The sequence below is a fragment of the Miscanthus floridulus genome, chromosome 4, assembly GCF_019320115.1.
Source record: "Miscanthus floridulus cultivar M001 chromosome 4, ASM1932011v1, whole genome shotgun sequence".
Lineage (NCBI taxonomy): Eukaryota > Viridiplantae > Streptophyta > Magnoliopsida > Poales > Poaceae > Miscanthus > Miscanthus floridulus.
The window spans coordinates 111691048-111704735 of record NC_089583.1 but is presented as its reverse complement, the minus strand read 5'-3'; the positions used below and the strand labels follow the sequence as shown (position 1 = coordinate 111704735).

The 13688-nt window shown below is 46.0% G+C and overlaps 1 protein-coding gene and 1 long non-coding RNA gene across 22 annotated transcripts; both read right to left on the bottom strand.

Moving 5' to 3' along the window:
• Positions 1-279: 279 nt before the first annotated feature.
• On the bottom strand, positions 280-2422 carry LOC136550339 (U-box domain-containing protein 4-like). The gene is made up of 2 exons (XM_066541882.1): positions 1246-2422; positions 280-1120 (listed from the first exon to the last, which is right to left on the bottom strand). The coding sequence occupies exons 1-2, from the start codon at positions 2248-2250 to the stop codon at positions 1037-1039; spliced, it is 1089 nt and encodes a 362-aa protein (XP_066397979.1). The 5' UTR covers positions 2251-2422; the 3' UTR covers positions 280-1036.
• Positions 2423-4546: 2124 nt separating this feature from the next.
• LOC136550337 (uncharacterized) lies at positions 4547-10558 on the bottom strand. Of its 21 annotated transcripts, none has more exons than XR_010782206.1 (8): positions 10049-10558; positions 9870-9957; positions 9664-9777; positions 8634-9286; positions 6990-8179; positions 6387-6450; positions 6027-6277; positions 4547-5011 (listed from the first exon to the last, which is right to left on the bottom strand). It is a non-coding gene; the product is annotated as an uncharacterized lncRNA (long non-coding RNA). The 21 variants fall into 21 exon arrangements; XR_010782210.1 differs by having other exon boundaries at positions 9886-9957; XR_010782211.1 differs by having other exon boundaries at positions 4548-5011; positions 6990-7294; positions 7377-7445; positions 7982-8179; positions 9664-10558.
• Positions 10559-13688: the final 3130 nt, after the last annotated feature.

Here is a 13688-nt window from a genome sequence, read left to right as displayed (position 1 = left end):
ACCCGGGAAACAAACGATATCCCGCAGCCGGGAGCGGGACCGCGGGAGCTACCAGTCTACCACATAGCCTAGATTCATCTGCCCGAGAGCGTCGTTTTGAGCGAGCAAAAATCATCGGCCTGCCACCGGGCCAGGCATGAACGTGTCAGCTTTACCGCCTGGACAGGAGCACGGCCCCATCCTTCGTATTCCAGAATCCAGACCACAAGAAGGGAAGAAGCGGCAGCAGGGAGAGAGAGCCCGGTTTTTCGGTGGCGCCGAAGAGGACAGCCAAGTAGGTGACAAAGATGGCACTAGAATAGCTCGAGCTATCGCGATCAGTTGAACCGGTAAAAGTTGCTGATTTACAAGTCACGGCCAACGAACGACCCGACGGGCAAGCGCCGCCGTTCGTGCCACGGAGCAGGGACCCGGGCGGACCGATGGACGACGGTGGTGGGTAATAACCGCAACCACCACTCGCCGTCGCTGGGGAAACCACGCGTGAAAACGTCACGGAGAAGTTAAAAACCGAATGGAACAGCGGAATCATCCCAATCCCGATGGCAGGTTCCCGTTCCCTCAACCAACCCGAGACCAGAACATAATAGGCTTTTCTTTCTCGTATCCACCACAGGATCGGAAAACCAACTTGATTTCCTGACGTAGCGCACACACGCACACACTGCTGCGACTAGCAGAACTGCAGAAGCACAGCCCAAGCCACGCGGGCACACGAGAATCCACCAAAGCTTTGCCACGCCGCGGCCGGCGGCGAGGAAGCAACCACACTGGAGTGGAATCTGGAAGTGGAAAGGGAACAAAAGGAAGGTTTGGGAGGAAGAAATTACAGGGACACTATTGTTCTTCGATCCTCCGGACGACATCTCGCTTGAGGAGACTGTACACTCGCTCGCGGACGCAAACACGCTGCTTGCTATTTACACGCGCACGCACGCCGGCTGGCCGGCCGACCGGCGCCGGCTCGTCTTGCCGAACAAGAGAAGGATGCTGGCACGCACGACCAAGTGGGGGCGGGGAGATTGGAAGGGGCCCGTCACTCCGCCGCAACGACCGCCGCTGGTCGCGCGCGGAGGCTCGGGCTCCGCGGCTGCCGCAGCATCTCGATCAGAGACTCCGCCTGCGCAATCGGAAACGCAAACGGAAGCGCATTAGTTTGCGACTCGTATTGGGTTAATCTGAGATGGGCGAATTGATTGGATTTTTTTTGTTGAAAAAATGCGGGGAATGCGACGTGGTGTGTACCTTGGTTTTGAGCTTGGGGCGGGCGGAGGAGGATTGGGAGAGGGCGACAAGGGGCGGAATGGCGCCCTCGCGGGCGACCATGGTGCGGTAGACGGCGTTGTCCTCGCAGATCTGCAGGAGGGAGAGGGTGGCGATCTCCTTCTGCCGCGAGGTGCCGACCTCCACCATCTCGACCAGGACGGGGATGCCGCCTTCCTCGACGGCGGCGGCGCGGCCCTCGCCGGAGCTCACGAGGGAGTGGAGGACGTACGCGGCCTTGTCCACCATGCCGGACTCCGGGTCCGCCATGAGGTCCAGCAGGGGCCGCACAGCGCCGGCCTCCACGGCGCGTTGCCGGTTCTCGCGCGCCCCGCTGCAGAGCGCGTACAGCGCCGTGGCGGCGTCCTTCTTCCCCCGCGCGCCCCCGGTCTCGAGGAGGGAGACCAGCAGCGGGACGGCGCCCGCGCGGCCGATAGCGGCCGCGGAGGCGCCGTCGAGCTGGGACAGCCGGAGGAGTGCGCACGCGGCGTTCTCCCGCGCGGCGGGCGACGCGGCGGACTTGAGCGCGTGCACCAGCGGCCGTATCGCGCCCGCCTCGACGATGATCGCCTTGTTCTCGTCGCAGATGGAGAGGTTGAGCAGCGCCGTGACGCCGTGCTCCTGCAGCAGCGGGTCCGCGTGCGACAGCAGCTTGACGAGCGGCCGGACGCCGCCCGCCGCGGCGATGCGGACACGGTTGTCCGGGTTGTGCTTGGCCAGCAGCCGGAGCTCCATCGCCGCGCGGCGGAGCGAGTCCAGCGATGGCGACGGGCACTCCAGCTCGGCCACGAGCGAGGAGATGGCGTCCTCCGACGCCTCGGCCGCGCAGGAGAGCAGCAGGCGGTGGATGCCCGCGGCGGCGGCGGGCGTGAAGGAGAGGTCGTCGCTGCCGCACTCGCTGAAGGGCTCGGAGCAGGAGGAATCGCCGCTGTCGCTGTAGCAGCTCGTGCTGCGCCGCCGCGGGGAGGTGGACGCGTCCGACTCCATCCCCTTCGTCAGCCTCGTCTCGCGCGGCTCAGCTCGGAGCTGGGGCAAATACCGGAAGGCGGCGAGGCGAGGGAGGAGGGCGGAGGAGACCGGGAGCCCGAGTGGGGAATGGAATTGGGTTCTTTGCTTTGCGTTTGGATGGAGAGACGAGCGAATGAAATAAGGAAGGGGTCGTGCGGGGTTAACCCTCTCGCGTTAACTAATCCACCCTTTCAACTCTTTTCTCGCCTTCATCTCTACCGCAACTGCCGCCGTCAGATCCATATCAGACGGTGCTTGTCCGCCGCGTGGCGAGCGACGGTCGAATGGCGTCAGACGCGGCGTGGAGCGCCAGCCGTTGGATCGTGGCGTGACGGGGGAGGATGCGCGCATCTCGTTAGCGGCAGACCGGCGGGCGTGACACGTGAGATGGGCCCCCACCGCGCGCGTACGTACGGGCGCGGGTGCACGTGAGGGCGGCAGGACGCGTTCGGGTCGGGACAGGTCCACGTTGGCGTGCACCACGCTGGGCTGTCTCGGGGGTGGTGTGGGCAGGCTTACCTGGCGCCGCAGGCCCGCGGAGCAGTGACCCGTCGAAATGATGAGGGGCTTCGATTGTTGGGGGCAGGGGGGGAAGGAACGGATATGGTCGGGTAGTTGCGAGTTGGGCTGGGCTTCGGCCTTTCCGCTGATTTGAATTTGAAATTGCTGCCATAGGAATGCAGTGCATGAAGACTATCCTGTTGTTTCTCAAAAAAAAAAAAAAAAAAAAAAAAGGAAGACTATACTGTTGGCTGACTGACTTAATATTGTGTAGTTGACTGACTGAATATTAGAGTAGTTAGATGACTCTTGTATCACCAAATCACTACTTGGAGTCAGAGTTAATGCTGTTTTTTTTATAAGGGGGAGTTAATATTGTTGTGCTGTGCAAATTGCCATATAGTCGCATGACTGATAAGTCGGCTGAAGCTAATTTGTTGTGAGAGAAAAATATTGTTCCATGGCTGATAAGCTGAAGCAAACAGGGCGTTAAGGGCCAACCATCATGAGGGAAATCTGGTTCTGGTAGATTATTATAGGAATGCCATTATTATACTTGTTTTCTACGAGCATGTTCGTTGGTTGGTTTCTAGGCTGATAAGTCCGACTGATGCTGATTTGTTGTGCGAGAAAAACACCGTTGACTGACTAATAAGTCCTGGCTGAAACAAAAAAGCGAACAGGTACGTATCAGTAGGCCGTAGAGTATGAAACTACCAACTAGTAGCACTCGCAATCGTTTTAAAACTTTCACTTAACCCAAGAGCTACGCGTGTTCCAATTCCAAATCACTAACCAATGACCAAGAATAGGAGCAAAAATTCACAGAGCCCTTCGGTCTTTTTATTTGAGAACAAATCCGCTCGCCTGAATCACATGCGACGCGGCTTTGCCGCGACGGAATTCTTTCTTGACGTTTGGAAAAGGCAAGCTGCTACGATATCAGCAAGACTGCAGGAGCTTCGTATCCCAAAAGGGATCCGGTGCGGGGGAGAACGTCTGAAACTTCCACGGGCGGCCACGGCGACCAAAAGCGAGTGAAGCTTTTGCTTGCGTCGCTCTGCAGCGAGGTGAAGAAAGTACAACACGCTTGACCAGAAACGAAACAATACGTCAATCACCTGTTCGTTTATGCTAAAATTTGGTTTACGCTGATACGTATGCTGAAATGTTATGAGAGAAAAACATTATTCTATGATTGAAAAGTAGCTCGAGCAAACAGGGTGAATGCCAACACGGCTGTTGCCGCACGTGCTGAAATGTTACGAGAGGAAAACACTATTCTATAATTGAAAAGTAGCACAAGCAAACAGGGTGAATGCCAACGCGGCTGTTGCCGCACGTGCCTTGATTTGACCTTGTGCGGGTGTCTCTGCGAGGCTTGCGTCATTTAGCACTAACAGCGCGGCTTCCGTGCTCTCGAGTCTTGACTGACTAGTGAAGAAGCGAGTGGGTAATGACTGCTCAATGGAGATAGTAGCTCCTTGAATAATCATGGCCTGATTCACGTGGTTGCAGATCGTTTTTTTTTTGTTGACTGACCAACGGAGACAATCATTCAGTTAGGTTTTGGAACTTCGCAGGTCAAATGATGAGTAGATGTATGGGCCATGTCTCGCCATGGGCCAACCTGGGACGAAAACCACACCATTCCGACACCAAACTACTTGATTAACTAGTGTAGGGCGCGCGGCCTCGCGTGCATAGGGGTGTAAATATGCACATGGGCTAAACATTGCAATAATTAATCAACATACTGCACTTGTTTTTTTGGAATTATTTTGCTGATATTGCACACTACTACATAATGGGGGATAACATATGAGCTAACCGAAGCTTAATTATGTACAAGAAGCTTAATTATATACAATTATTGTACATGGAGCCGTTATTGTAGCATTTAGCAGCGGTTCAGTGGGCAGATGGTTTTCAGTGTACGAATACATAAGTATCTAAGTTCTTGAAAAAACCAGTTGGTCTTAGTCGACTAAGGGTTGTAAAGGGTGGGGGATACTAATGGCGGTAGAGGGTACATTTACTTGGCTAATATACACATAACAGATTTGGATGAAAGTTCAATTCTTTCTAAGGAACAGGCTTTTGTTGGGGTGCTGTGGAAACCCTTAGAAGTCCAAGAAGTTTGACATGCATAGCAAGTATCATCCATCTTCATTTTGGGGAGCAAACTGGCATACATGGCACAAAATAGTGAGGTCCATGCTTTTTCGGTCCAAGTAACCTGGTGTGAGAAACAAATAACCGAATCAATAACTCGTGAATCAGAAATAAAGTATACGCAATGTGAAAGAGAACAATTTAATGGGCCAATGATAAGAACATAGTATATATGATGCACTCTGTTTTTTGGCAAGCCAAGATGTAGATCTGTATAGCAAGGATTTATCTTGAGTTGCTGTGTAATGTCAACGTTGTTGATCATGTGAAACGATATGCGACTATGATGCAAAGGGCCTGTAAGTTATTCATATATGAGAGTTTTGTAGGCTGGGAAATACTAAAACTCATAGAAGAAACGTGTTTTTAAAGGACAGTTTAAAGTGTCTGCATGTATACAATGAAACAATGTGGAAGCTTAACAAATGTATCATACGCCCTGATGATAAAATGGCTGAAAATAATTGCAGGAATCTGTGGCCTGTGCTGGTAACAGTTTTGTAATAAGTTTTGATCTAATAAATAACCATAAGGGCAGGCTGTATGAAATGCTGAAAACACAGCAGCGGTAATAGTTTATTCTAAGTTCCTGTGTAATATTAATGCTGTCGATCATTTCATAGGGCCCGTGACCATGATAAGAGGGCTTTTAAAATTTCCAGATTTAAGAGATGCGAAGTCTGGTATATATTAACGCATGTGAAAATGAACATTTTTAAGAGGACACATTAAAGTAACTTGATATATACAATTAAACAGTGTCTAATTTTTAGGAATGTATGATAGGCCTTGATGACAAGTGGTCGAAAATAGTTGGAGGAATATACGGCATAGGCCACCAACAGCCTTCTACTAAGAAATAATCTAATTACTACAAAGAAAGCACGTTGCCTGAAATATACAAAGCACGGTAGCAGATTATTTGTGAAGCAGAGGCTAGTTTTGCATGATAATATACAGTCTGAGTGTTTCAGTGACAACAAACACTGTTATCAGCTTCGTAGTAGAGATCAGTGTACAAAAGCAAGTTTCAGTAATAGGAGTAGAAGCAGCTGTAAAACCGGGGATGGAACATGTACCTATTTCTGATCCTCATTCAAAGATGCATTCCTAGCGCCATCTTTTGGTTTATGCTTCGAGCCGGTGGACCTGGGCCTCTAATTGGTATGTGAATATCTATGTTGAAATGCACGTTTGCCGGTGAAGTGTTATACATGGCTTTATCACCAGCAGTACCTTTTTGGTTTATGGTGTGACGGTGAACCAGGCGGACTGTCCTGATCATTCTGTGTGTCTGTATGTGCACCCAAATACTGATTGCTTCAATTTCCTGAAAAATTGGAGAGAAGTAATGTAGTAGGTTGTAAGATGGTCATTGACGCATAAACCAAAAAAATGCAGTAGGAAAATATGCAATGTTCTCAGTGGTGTGGAGTGACCTCTGTAGCGTCGGTTTTGTAACCGAACAATTCCCTGTAAGTCTGCGCCGTTGGTGCTGGCGAACTGGAAAGCCATAAGACTCTTTAGATAAGAAGTATAATGCAGCTTGAAGCAAGCAAAGGGCCTAACTACCATAATTTTCAGTTCAGTAATGGGAGGATTAATGCACCTTGTAGTGACAAGCAAAAATACAAGAGAGAACGTATCTACTTTCAGGCTGCATAAATACTAAAAATAAATTATGACGAAGTGATGGTATATATGGTTTTTTTTTCTAAAGAAACCACACATGGTAAAAGCCTAAGTATAAGGAACTTAAAAAGAGTACTGTAGCTGAGTGCTAACCTAGCACCTCCATTAGGTAGATAAATATGAATCTAAAAAGAACCAAAGGGCCTAACTACCATAATTTTCAGTTCAGTTGGCACAATGTAAGCCTAGAACGGGCATGGCGAGCAGTGTCCTATAGCATCAGGCAAAAAGATGATGTCCAAATGACAAATGCACAATCATAATGACATGAGGAAATAAAAGCAACCTGTAAGTTTGCAAATCAATTAAAATCGCAATCGTGAAATTTAGTTTTTGGTCGAGAAAAATACCCATCGGTTCACTGCCTGGAGTCTTGATTTAAAGTTGGTTGATTGATAATGTAAGCCTTGATTTGAAGATGTGTTCATCATCTGTAGTCTTGATCGCTTTAATTAGCCTGACACCTTCATTTTCGCACGTCCCTAATCGTGTTTCCATTGTTTTGATTTTTGAAATGCCAACAGTGAGAGACTAAGTCTCAGGACTCTGAAGGAGCTTCTATTTTAACAAACCATGGCTGCAAGCACACAAAATCGTTGAGTCTCACTGAGGCACAACACTGCATAGTACCACTGTAGTCTGCACCTTGTATGCTCTGTCCACAGCAAAAATAAATAGAAGAGAGAAGTGAGAAGGGATTGATTTACACTGAATCTAAGCACACAAAAGATAATTACACTTCACCGCCGTGGTTGCATTCAACCTAAACACACAAAAGATAATTACACTTCACCTCAGTGGCTGCACTGCAGTACAACAACAAAAGAAATCAAAACATGTATTATTCCTAGACCCAAAGCATTTAAACTGCAGGAAAAAAAATCGAACCAACAAAGAAAAAAAATGAGGTCTCAATTTCGGATGACTTCAACTCAATTTGGTACTCCCAGTCCTAAATATTTGTTCAGATTATCAAATGCAGAGCCAAACATGCAGACCATCAGAAACAAAGCACCTTTTGATTTTAGGAATAATACCCAAAATTATACACTACCAAGAAGCATCCACCTGCTATTGTTTCTGTGTGCCCTTCCAAGCTTCCGGAAATAAAATAAGTCGCAACAAGCTTGGGGGCAAAGAGATTTACTGGGAATATAATACTGCATCCAGCTATGACGCTGAATATAATACTGCATCCAGCTACAAAAAAAAAAAAAAGCACTGTTCCTTCTTTACAATGTATTAGCGTGTAGTTAAAATAACTCATGTAGCCCTATTTATTAAAGCTGGTCCGCACTAATTAAGAAAGAAGACAGTCATTAAAAGAGATTGATGAAAGTACGCAAGCTGTATTCTCACTCAGATATGGGCACAGGAAAGTCTTCCCAACTGTCCCATTGTCTCTTGGTTTGTCGAATCTGCTACGCAACTTATGTTGCTGCACCATCTTTTAATGGGACAAATTAGCACTTGAATGTGAATTGAATGTTGGCTGGCAATATAATCTGAGTTTCATGGTACTTGTAGTTTCCTGGCCTACCTGAAATGAATGACACGATGTTAAAAGCCATAACTCCTGCATAGTATCAGATGGCTCTGTCAGAGTAACACATCTGTTTTCTTTCGTATCACTGGATAGTTGGATTGGTAAGTGTTTAGTCAGCACTCGGATTACTTAACTCAGAGTTCTGGAAAGTTTAATCAGAGAGCATATTTTCATAATAGCTATTTGATGGGAAAATGCAAATTATTGGATATCTGGATTGGTAAGTGTTTAGTCAACATTCAGAACTTAGAGTCGTTTAAAGTTTAATGAGAGAGCATACTTTCATAATAGATATTTGATGGGAAAATCAACCCCACTATGTAGATGTATAACTTTCACTGGGCATCAGTTATCAGGCATCTTTTGGCTAGAACTAAGCATGTGACATAAGCATCTGTAGGAGCCTGTGGGTTTAGGAAGATAACATGGACTTATGTTCGAAGCATACACATTTGGACTGCAGGAATAGCAGAAGTTGTCGCTGAACCAAGCCTGGGCACATCTCCCATCCCTTGGTTCATCCACATGTGCCTGCGTCGAACCAGAAAGGAAAAAGAAGAATACATTCTTCGAACCAGGACTGAACACATAATCTGCATCTATCACTACCAGGTTAGGATGGTAGCATTAATGTGTATTTTTTAGTTAGACATGGTATTGCCAACTATAAAAATGTGTCAATCCTACAGGAGGTTAAGTTCAGAATATCATAGTGATTACCAAATCTTTGAAACTCACAGGAATTTTCAGATGGCATACATGTGTTTGAAACCACACTTGTGAATTTCAAAGAGATATTCAAGGGAGGACTGAAAAAGAAAAGAGATGTGAACTTACAAATCACTAAGGGACATGATCAATCTTTTATTTTAATCATCAAACCCCAATGGAAATTGGCAGGAACAAATCTTGTCATAGAGAGGCCTGGGCTGCTAGATGTTGTAGCCAGTGGAGGCAGCTGGCCTATGACTCATAAGTGTTACCCTTGCTGGAGCCTACTGCATACAGGCCTGGCCTGCCCTACCATCTGAGCGCCAACATGCTGTAGTTCTATTTTGAGGTGCCACCTGTGCATCTGCTGGCAAAATATCTTGCCATCATCTAATATGGGAAAGCTATTCAGATTCTGAAGACAAACTGTTTAATGTGGTAGATTACATTTCATAGCAAAACATGTTCGGAGTCCTACACCGAATGAGAACTGTTCTAACGTTTCTTCTTTCACAGTGTCCATCAACCATGAGTATTAATATTCTTTCTGTAGGGTCATATAGGAATTAAAGGCTTTGTTGTTGTTGTTGGTGTAGGGTCATATAGGAATTAGAAACTGAAAGAAGAAAATGTCAGGTCTTGACACTGCATGAGAACTGTTGTAACATTTCTTTTTTCACACCGGCCATCAACCATGAGCACTAATGTTCTTCCTCTAGAAGCGTATAGGAGCCAGCAACTGAAAGAAGTAATAAAATGGCATTTACCTTATCTGTGTACGTGTCTTCGTGGGCTGCACCCATGTGGAAGAACTATATAGCAAACGGCACATCATTTTGACATCACCATCTTTTGAACAAACTGAGGGCCATTGCACGAACCTTGCAGAAAATAGGGATAACGTAATTTAAAAAAGCATCATTCCTTTGAGGACAAACAGGGTAGAAGGGAAACAGTAACATGATTTGCTCACTGTGCAGCATACAAACCAAAAACTGCCTGACCAGAGAGGTCCTATCAAAATCAGATCAAGGAGATGCATCGAAGCTAAACAATATTTGCTGTACCACATTATAAATAGTATTTTAGAGTAAGTACATTGTTACATGTATGACTCAAAACTTGCTAGTCAAAAATAGCTAAAACCATTACCTGTCGAGGTCGCATCTCAGAACACCTGAGTGCAGAGGACTACCTGACGTACACAGCCATCGATGAAACCCAAGTCCCGCGACGAACTTGCACGCGCGCTGGGATAGGGGGAATCGGCAGGGAGATGAAGAGGGAGAGGGAAAGGGGGAGAGAGAGGAAGAGACAGGCACCTAGGGCTTCATGGAGCACAGGAGCGCCGGACGGTGAGACGATGGCGTATCGGGGGAGGAGACGTGCCGGCGAGCACCAGCAGGGCCCTCTCGGTCGCGCCGTCGCCGGGGACGGCGGGCGTTGGGCCCCCCGTGGCCGGGGTCGGCGACCCGCTGCACCGGCTTAGCATCCGGCGGGGGCCGCCGTCGCCCCGCCCTTGCGGCGCGAGGAGGGAGGGGCGTGGAGAAGGAGGAGGGTGGCCGCCGTCGTGCCGAGGGCCGGCCACCGCCGAGGTCGCCCCGCGCCGTCGCCTCCGTCGCGTCGGGAGAGAGGGAGGGAGCGTACAGGAGAGACGGTGTTACGAACTTAATAAAACCATCATGATAATCATCATGCATCAGCATTATGGCATAAATACATTCCATGTTTTATTTACAGCATATATATGTTGTCTATGTAGTGTTTTATACGTTACATAAAATGTTATCAATGTTAATAATAATCTCAATTAAGGTTCTTTGGAAATTTATATATGTAAATTTACTTAAACAATTAAAATTTTGCTAAAATAAACTTTGGGGTGTAGAGTATGTATTTTACACTAGTGTCAAGTGTTGGTATGAATTTGAGTCCAACCAATTAAAATTTGAGCCCCAAATTTGATATTGAAATTGAAATTCAGCACTTAATCCTAATTTGGCCGTGTGGGATTTCAACATTAAGTTTATTTTTGGGGGAATTAATAAAATGTTTTTCACAAATAAACTTGTGCAACCTTTAGTATCATTTATTAGTGCTAAGTATGTACTATGCTATGATGCTATTAGTTGATTTGCTTGATTGTTAATTAATCATTAATAAAATTCCCAAAATAGCTAAGTTTTATCTGTTTTCAAAATTCTAGGGTTGAATTCTATTTTCAGTTTCTTGTTTCAATATGGCTACTTTCAAAAGCTAAGACCTTGCAAACCATCGAGTTTTAGATGTTGGTTCCTTAAGTTCTACATGGAATCTATTGGAAGCTGAAGATGGACTCTCAAGGCTGCTACAGTGCGCGCAGGTGACCACTCTGTCTGCCTACTCGCCGCCGTCCAACGCCTTCGCACGCGTGGACACGAGGTCGTGCACGAGGCCGAGCTCGAGAAGACGTTGCCGAAGTCGCGATGTCGTCCTCGTCCTTTAAAACGCGAAGCAGCCGGCGCTCCTCTTTTTCCTTTCTCAGCTCGTCGCCGGTGAACTTGACGTGCCAGCGAAATTCGTCGCGGCCGCTCCATCTCCGCCCGTTAGCTCACGCCTACAGCTTCGCCTGCTCCTCGGGCACCTCCTTGAACTGCTCGCGCCAACCCTTTCCATCGGAGCTAGCCGCACGTGTTGGTATAAATTAATGCACACAGAATAATCCGCAAGCGCACAGATATTACACCGATGCATCACTTCACCGGGAGTACCCAGTTTTATATCGAACTCGAGGAACCAAATCTAACTTATCCCAACTTCACAATCAAGGCTAGATAATAGGAGTGTAGAGGAGACTGCTAAGGTCTTCTAGTTCTAACTTCGATAAGCTTTGTCTTCTATTGTTCAATTATGGGGATATTACTAGAGAAAACACAGGCAGAGTACGTTTCCTATAGCAACAAAGTCCTGCTAGGCCTACTAACAGGAGGTGGACTACAAAGGATTCAACGAGGCTATAAGAGTCACCCTCGCGAGCTACCACCGATCTAGAAAATATGGTACATCCACGAGTAATTGAGTCTAAGCACCACGCTTACACTACGTATACTATTTTAATCCAGGAGCTACAAGGATTAAAGTACTCAAAAGAGAGTCACAAACCTGAAGAACAATATGAATAAGATGCTTACTTGAATTAAAAGTCGATTATCAGAGAAATCTCAGAAGCAAGCTCAAGAACTTAATTCAACTAGGGTACAAGCCGTAGAGAGAGCACCGATAGGCCGGGACTTCTTCAAACTCTTCTCTCTCACTCTATCTCACTATCTCTAATAAAAGACTAGATCCTATTGAGGATTAATCTTCTCTTAATTGCTAGCCTTGATCCCTGTGGACATATGAATTAGGGTTTTTGGCTTCTCAGCTCTGAGGATCAAATGAGACATGCCCTAGAGAGGGATGCAGGCTGGTATATATAGCCCGGAGTGTCCAACGTGAGCCCTTGGATCAAACCGACTTAAAGAATGGTGGAGATGCAATCCTTAAGGCGGTGGAGAACCAATATAACAACGAGGCTGACAGGTGGACCCACAGGGGTCGAGTGCCCTCTAGGTGGGGCCAGGCAGCCCCACATGTTAGAGACACATGTCCCGCTTCGGTGATTCACCTTCTAGAGTCTTCCCACGTCGATTACACGATGGAATTCCATGATTTCTTTTGACGAAGAGGTCCACCTTGCTGTTTTCTAATTTAATCCTACTGAAAACACATATTCACCACAACTCATGAATTTTGTCAGTTTAACCCCCTTAGTCTACATTGGTGATCCATTTTAGACATTTATACAAGTTATATTGATGGTTTGTGATGAATGTTAACTACCATCGACAAACTACCCTACACTTAGGCTTTTACTCATCCTCGATAAAAGGATGGATTACTCAAGACATAACCTTGGGACAAGGCATCAACATAAAACTATTCTCAGTCATGCATGCACTATAGGATTCAAAGTGTCTACCATGAAACTTTGGGCGGTTGAAGAATGAAACAGCTTGAAACAGATTACTATCTTCCTTCAGTCAAGTCAATTGGAGAAATATTTTAAGATTTTTGAAAACAAAAACATAGCTTACCTTCTCCTTTTGTAGTACTCTCAAATCACTCTGTATATATATGGTATTTTTAGATCCTCACCAAGGCATTGATGACTTTGCCTTCTTTTTACCTACTTCCAAAAGCTTATGTGGAGCTCAGGTAGGGATGAATATGAAAACATACTTGCATTGCATATATTGTAAAGTCAAAACAAGGATCCAAGAAGAAAGAAGTCATACTCTTAGATCAAGATGTGCATGTGTGTGAATGTATATATGGTGGCTAACCTAATTTTACTATGCTCCTTGAAACATATCTTTCTTGTTTAAAACTTAAAAAACTTTTGCAAAAAGTCATGGGCTATCTTATTCATCTCTTCTTGTTCTTTTTTCTTTCCAAGCGGGCATCTGAGTACCTATTGTTTTCAATATCTCGGGCACTTGTTCATTTTTTTCCAATACTTTTTCTTTTTCATTCTTTTATGAATAACTTTTGCATAACATATGCCTCTCTTTTTATAATTGAAACTTTTCAAGAGAGACATTTACAATAACTTGGAGCATTTATCCTATCAAGCATATTTTTGTGTCTATTCCTAGAGTATGAGTAGAATATTTTTAGGTGGATGAAAAATATGTTGTTGCGTACTCCTAGTGTAGGAGCATCAGATATATGTGGAGTGTACATGATCTTAATCTTGAGAGCATGATAAGTT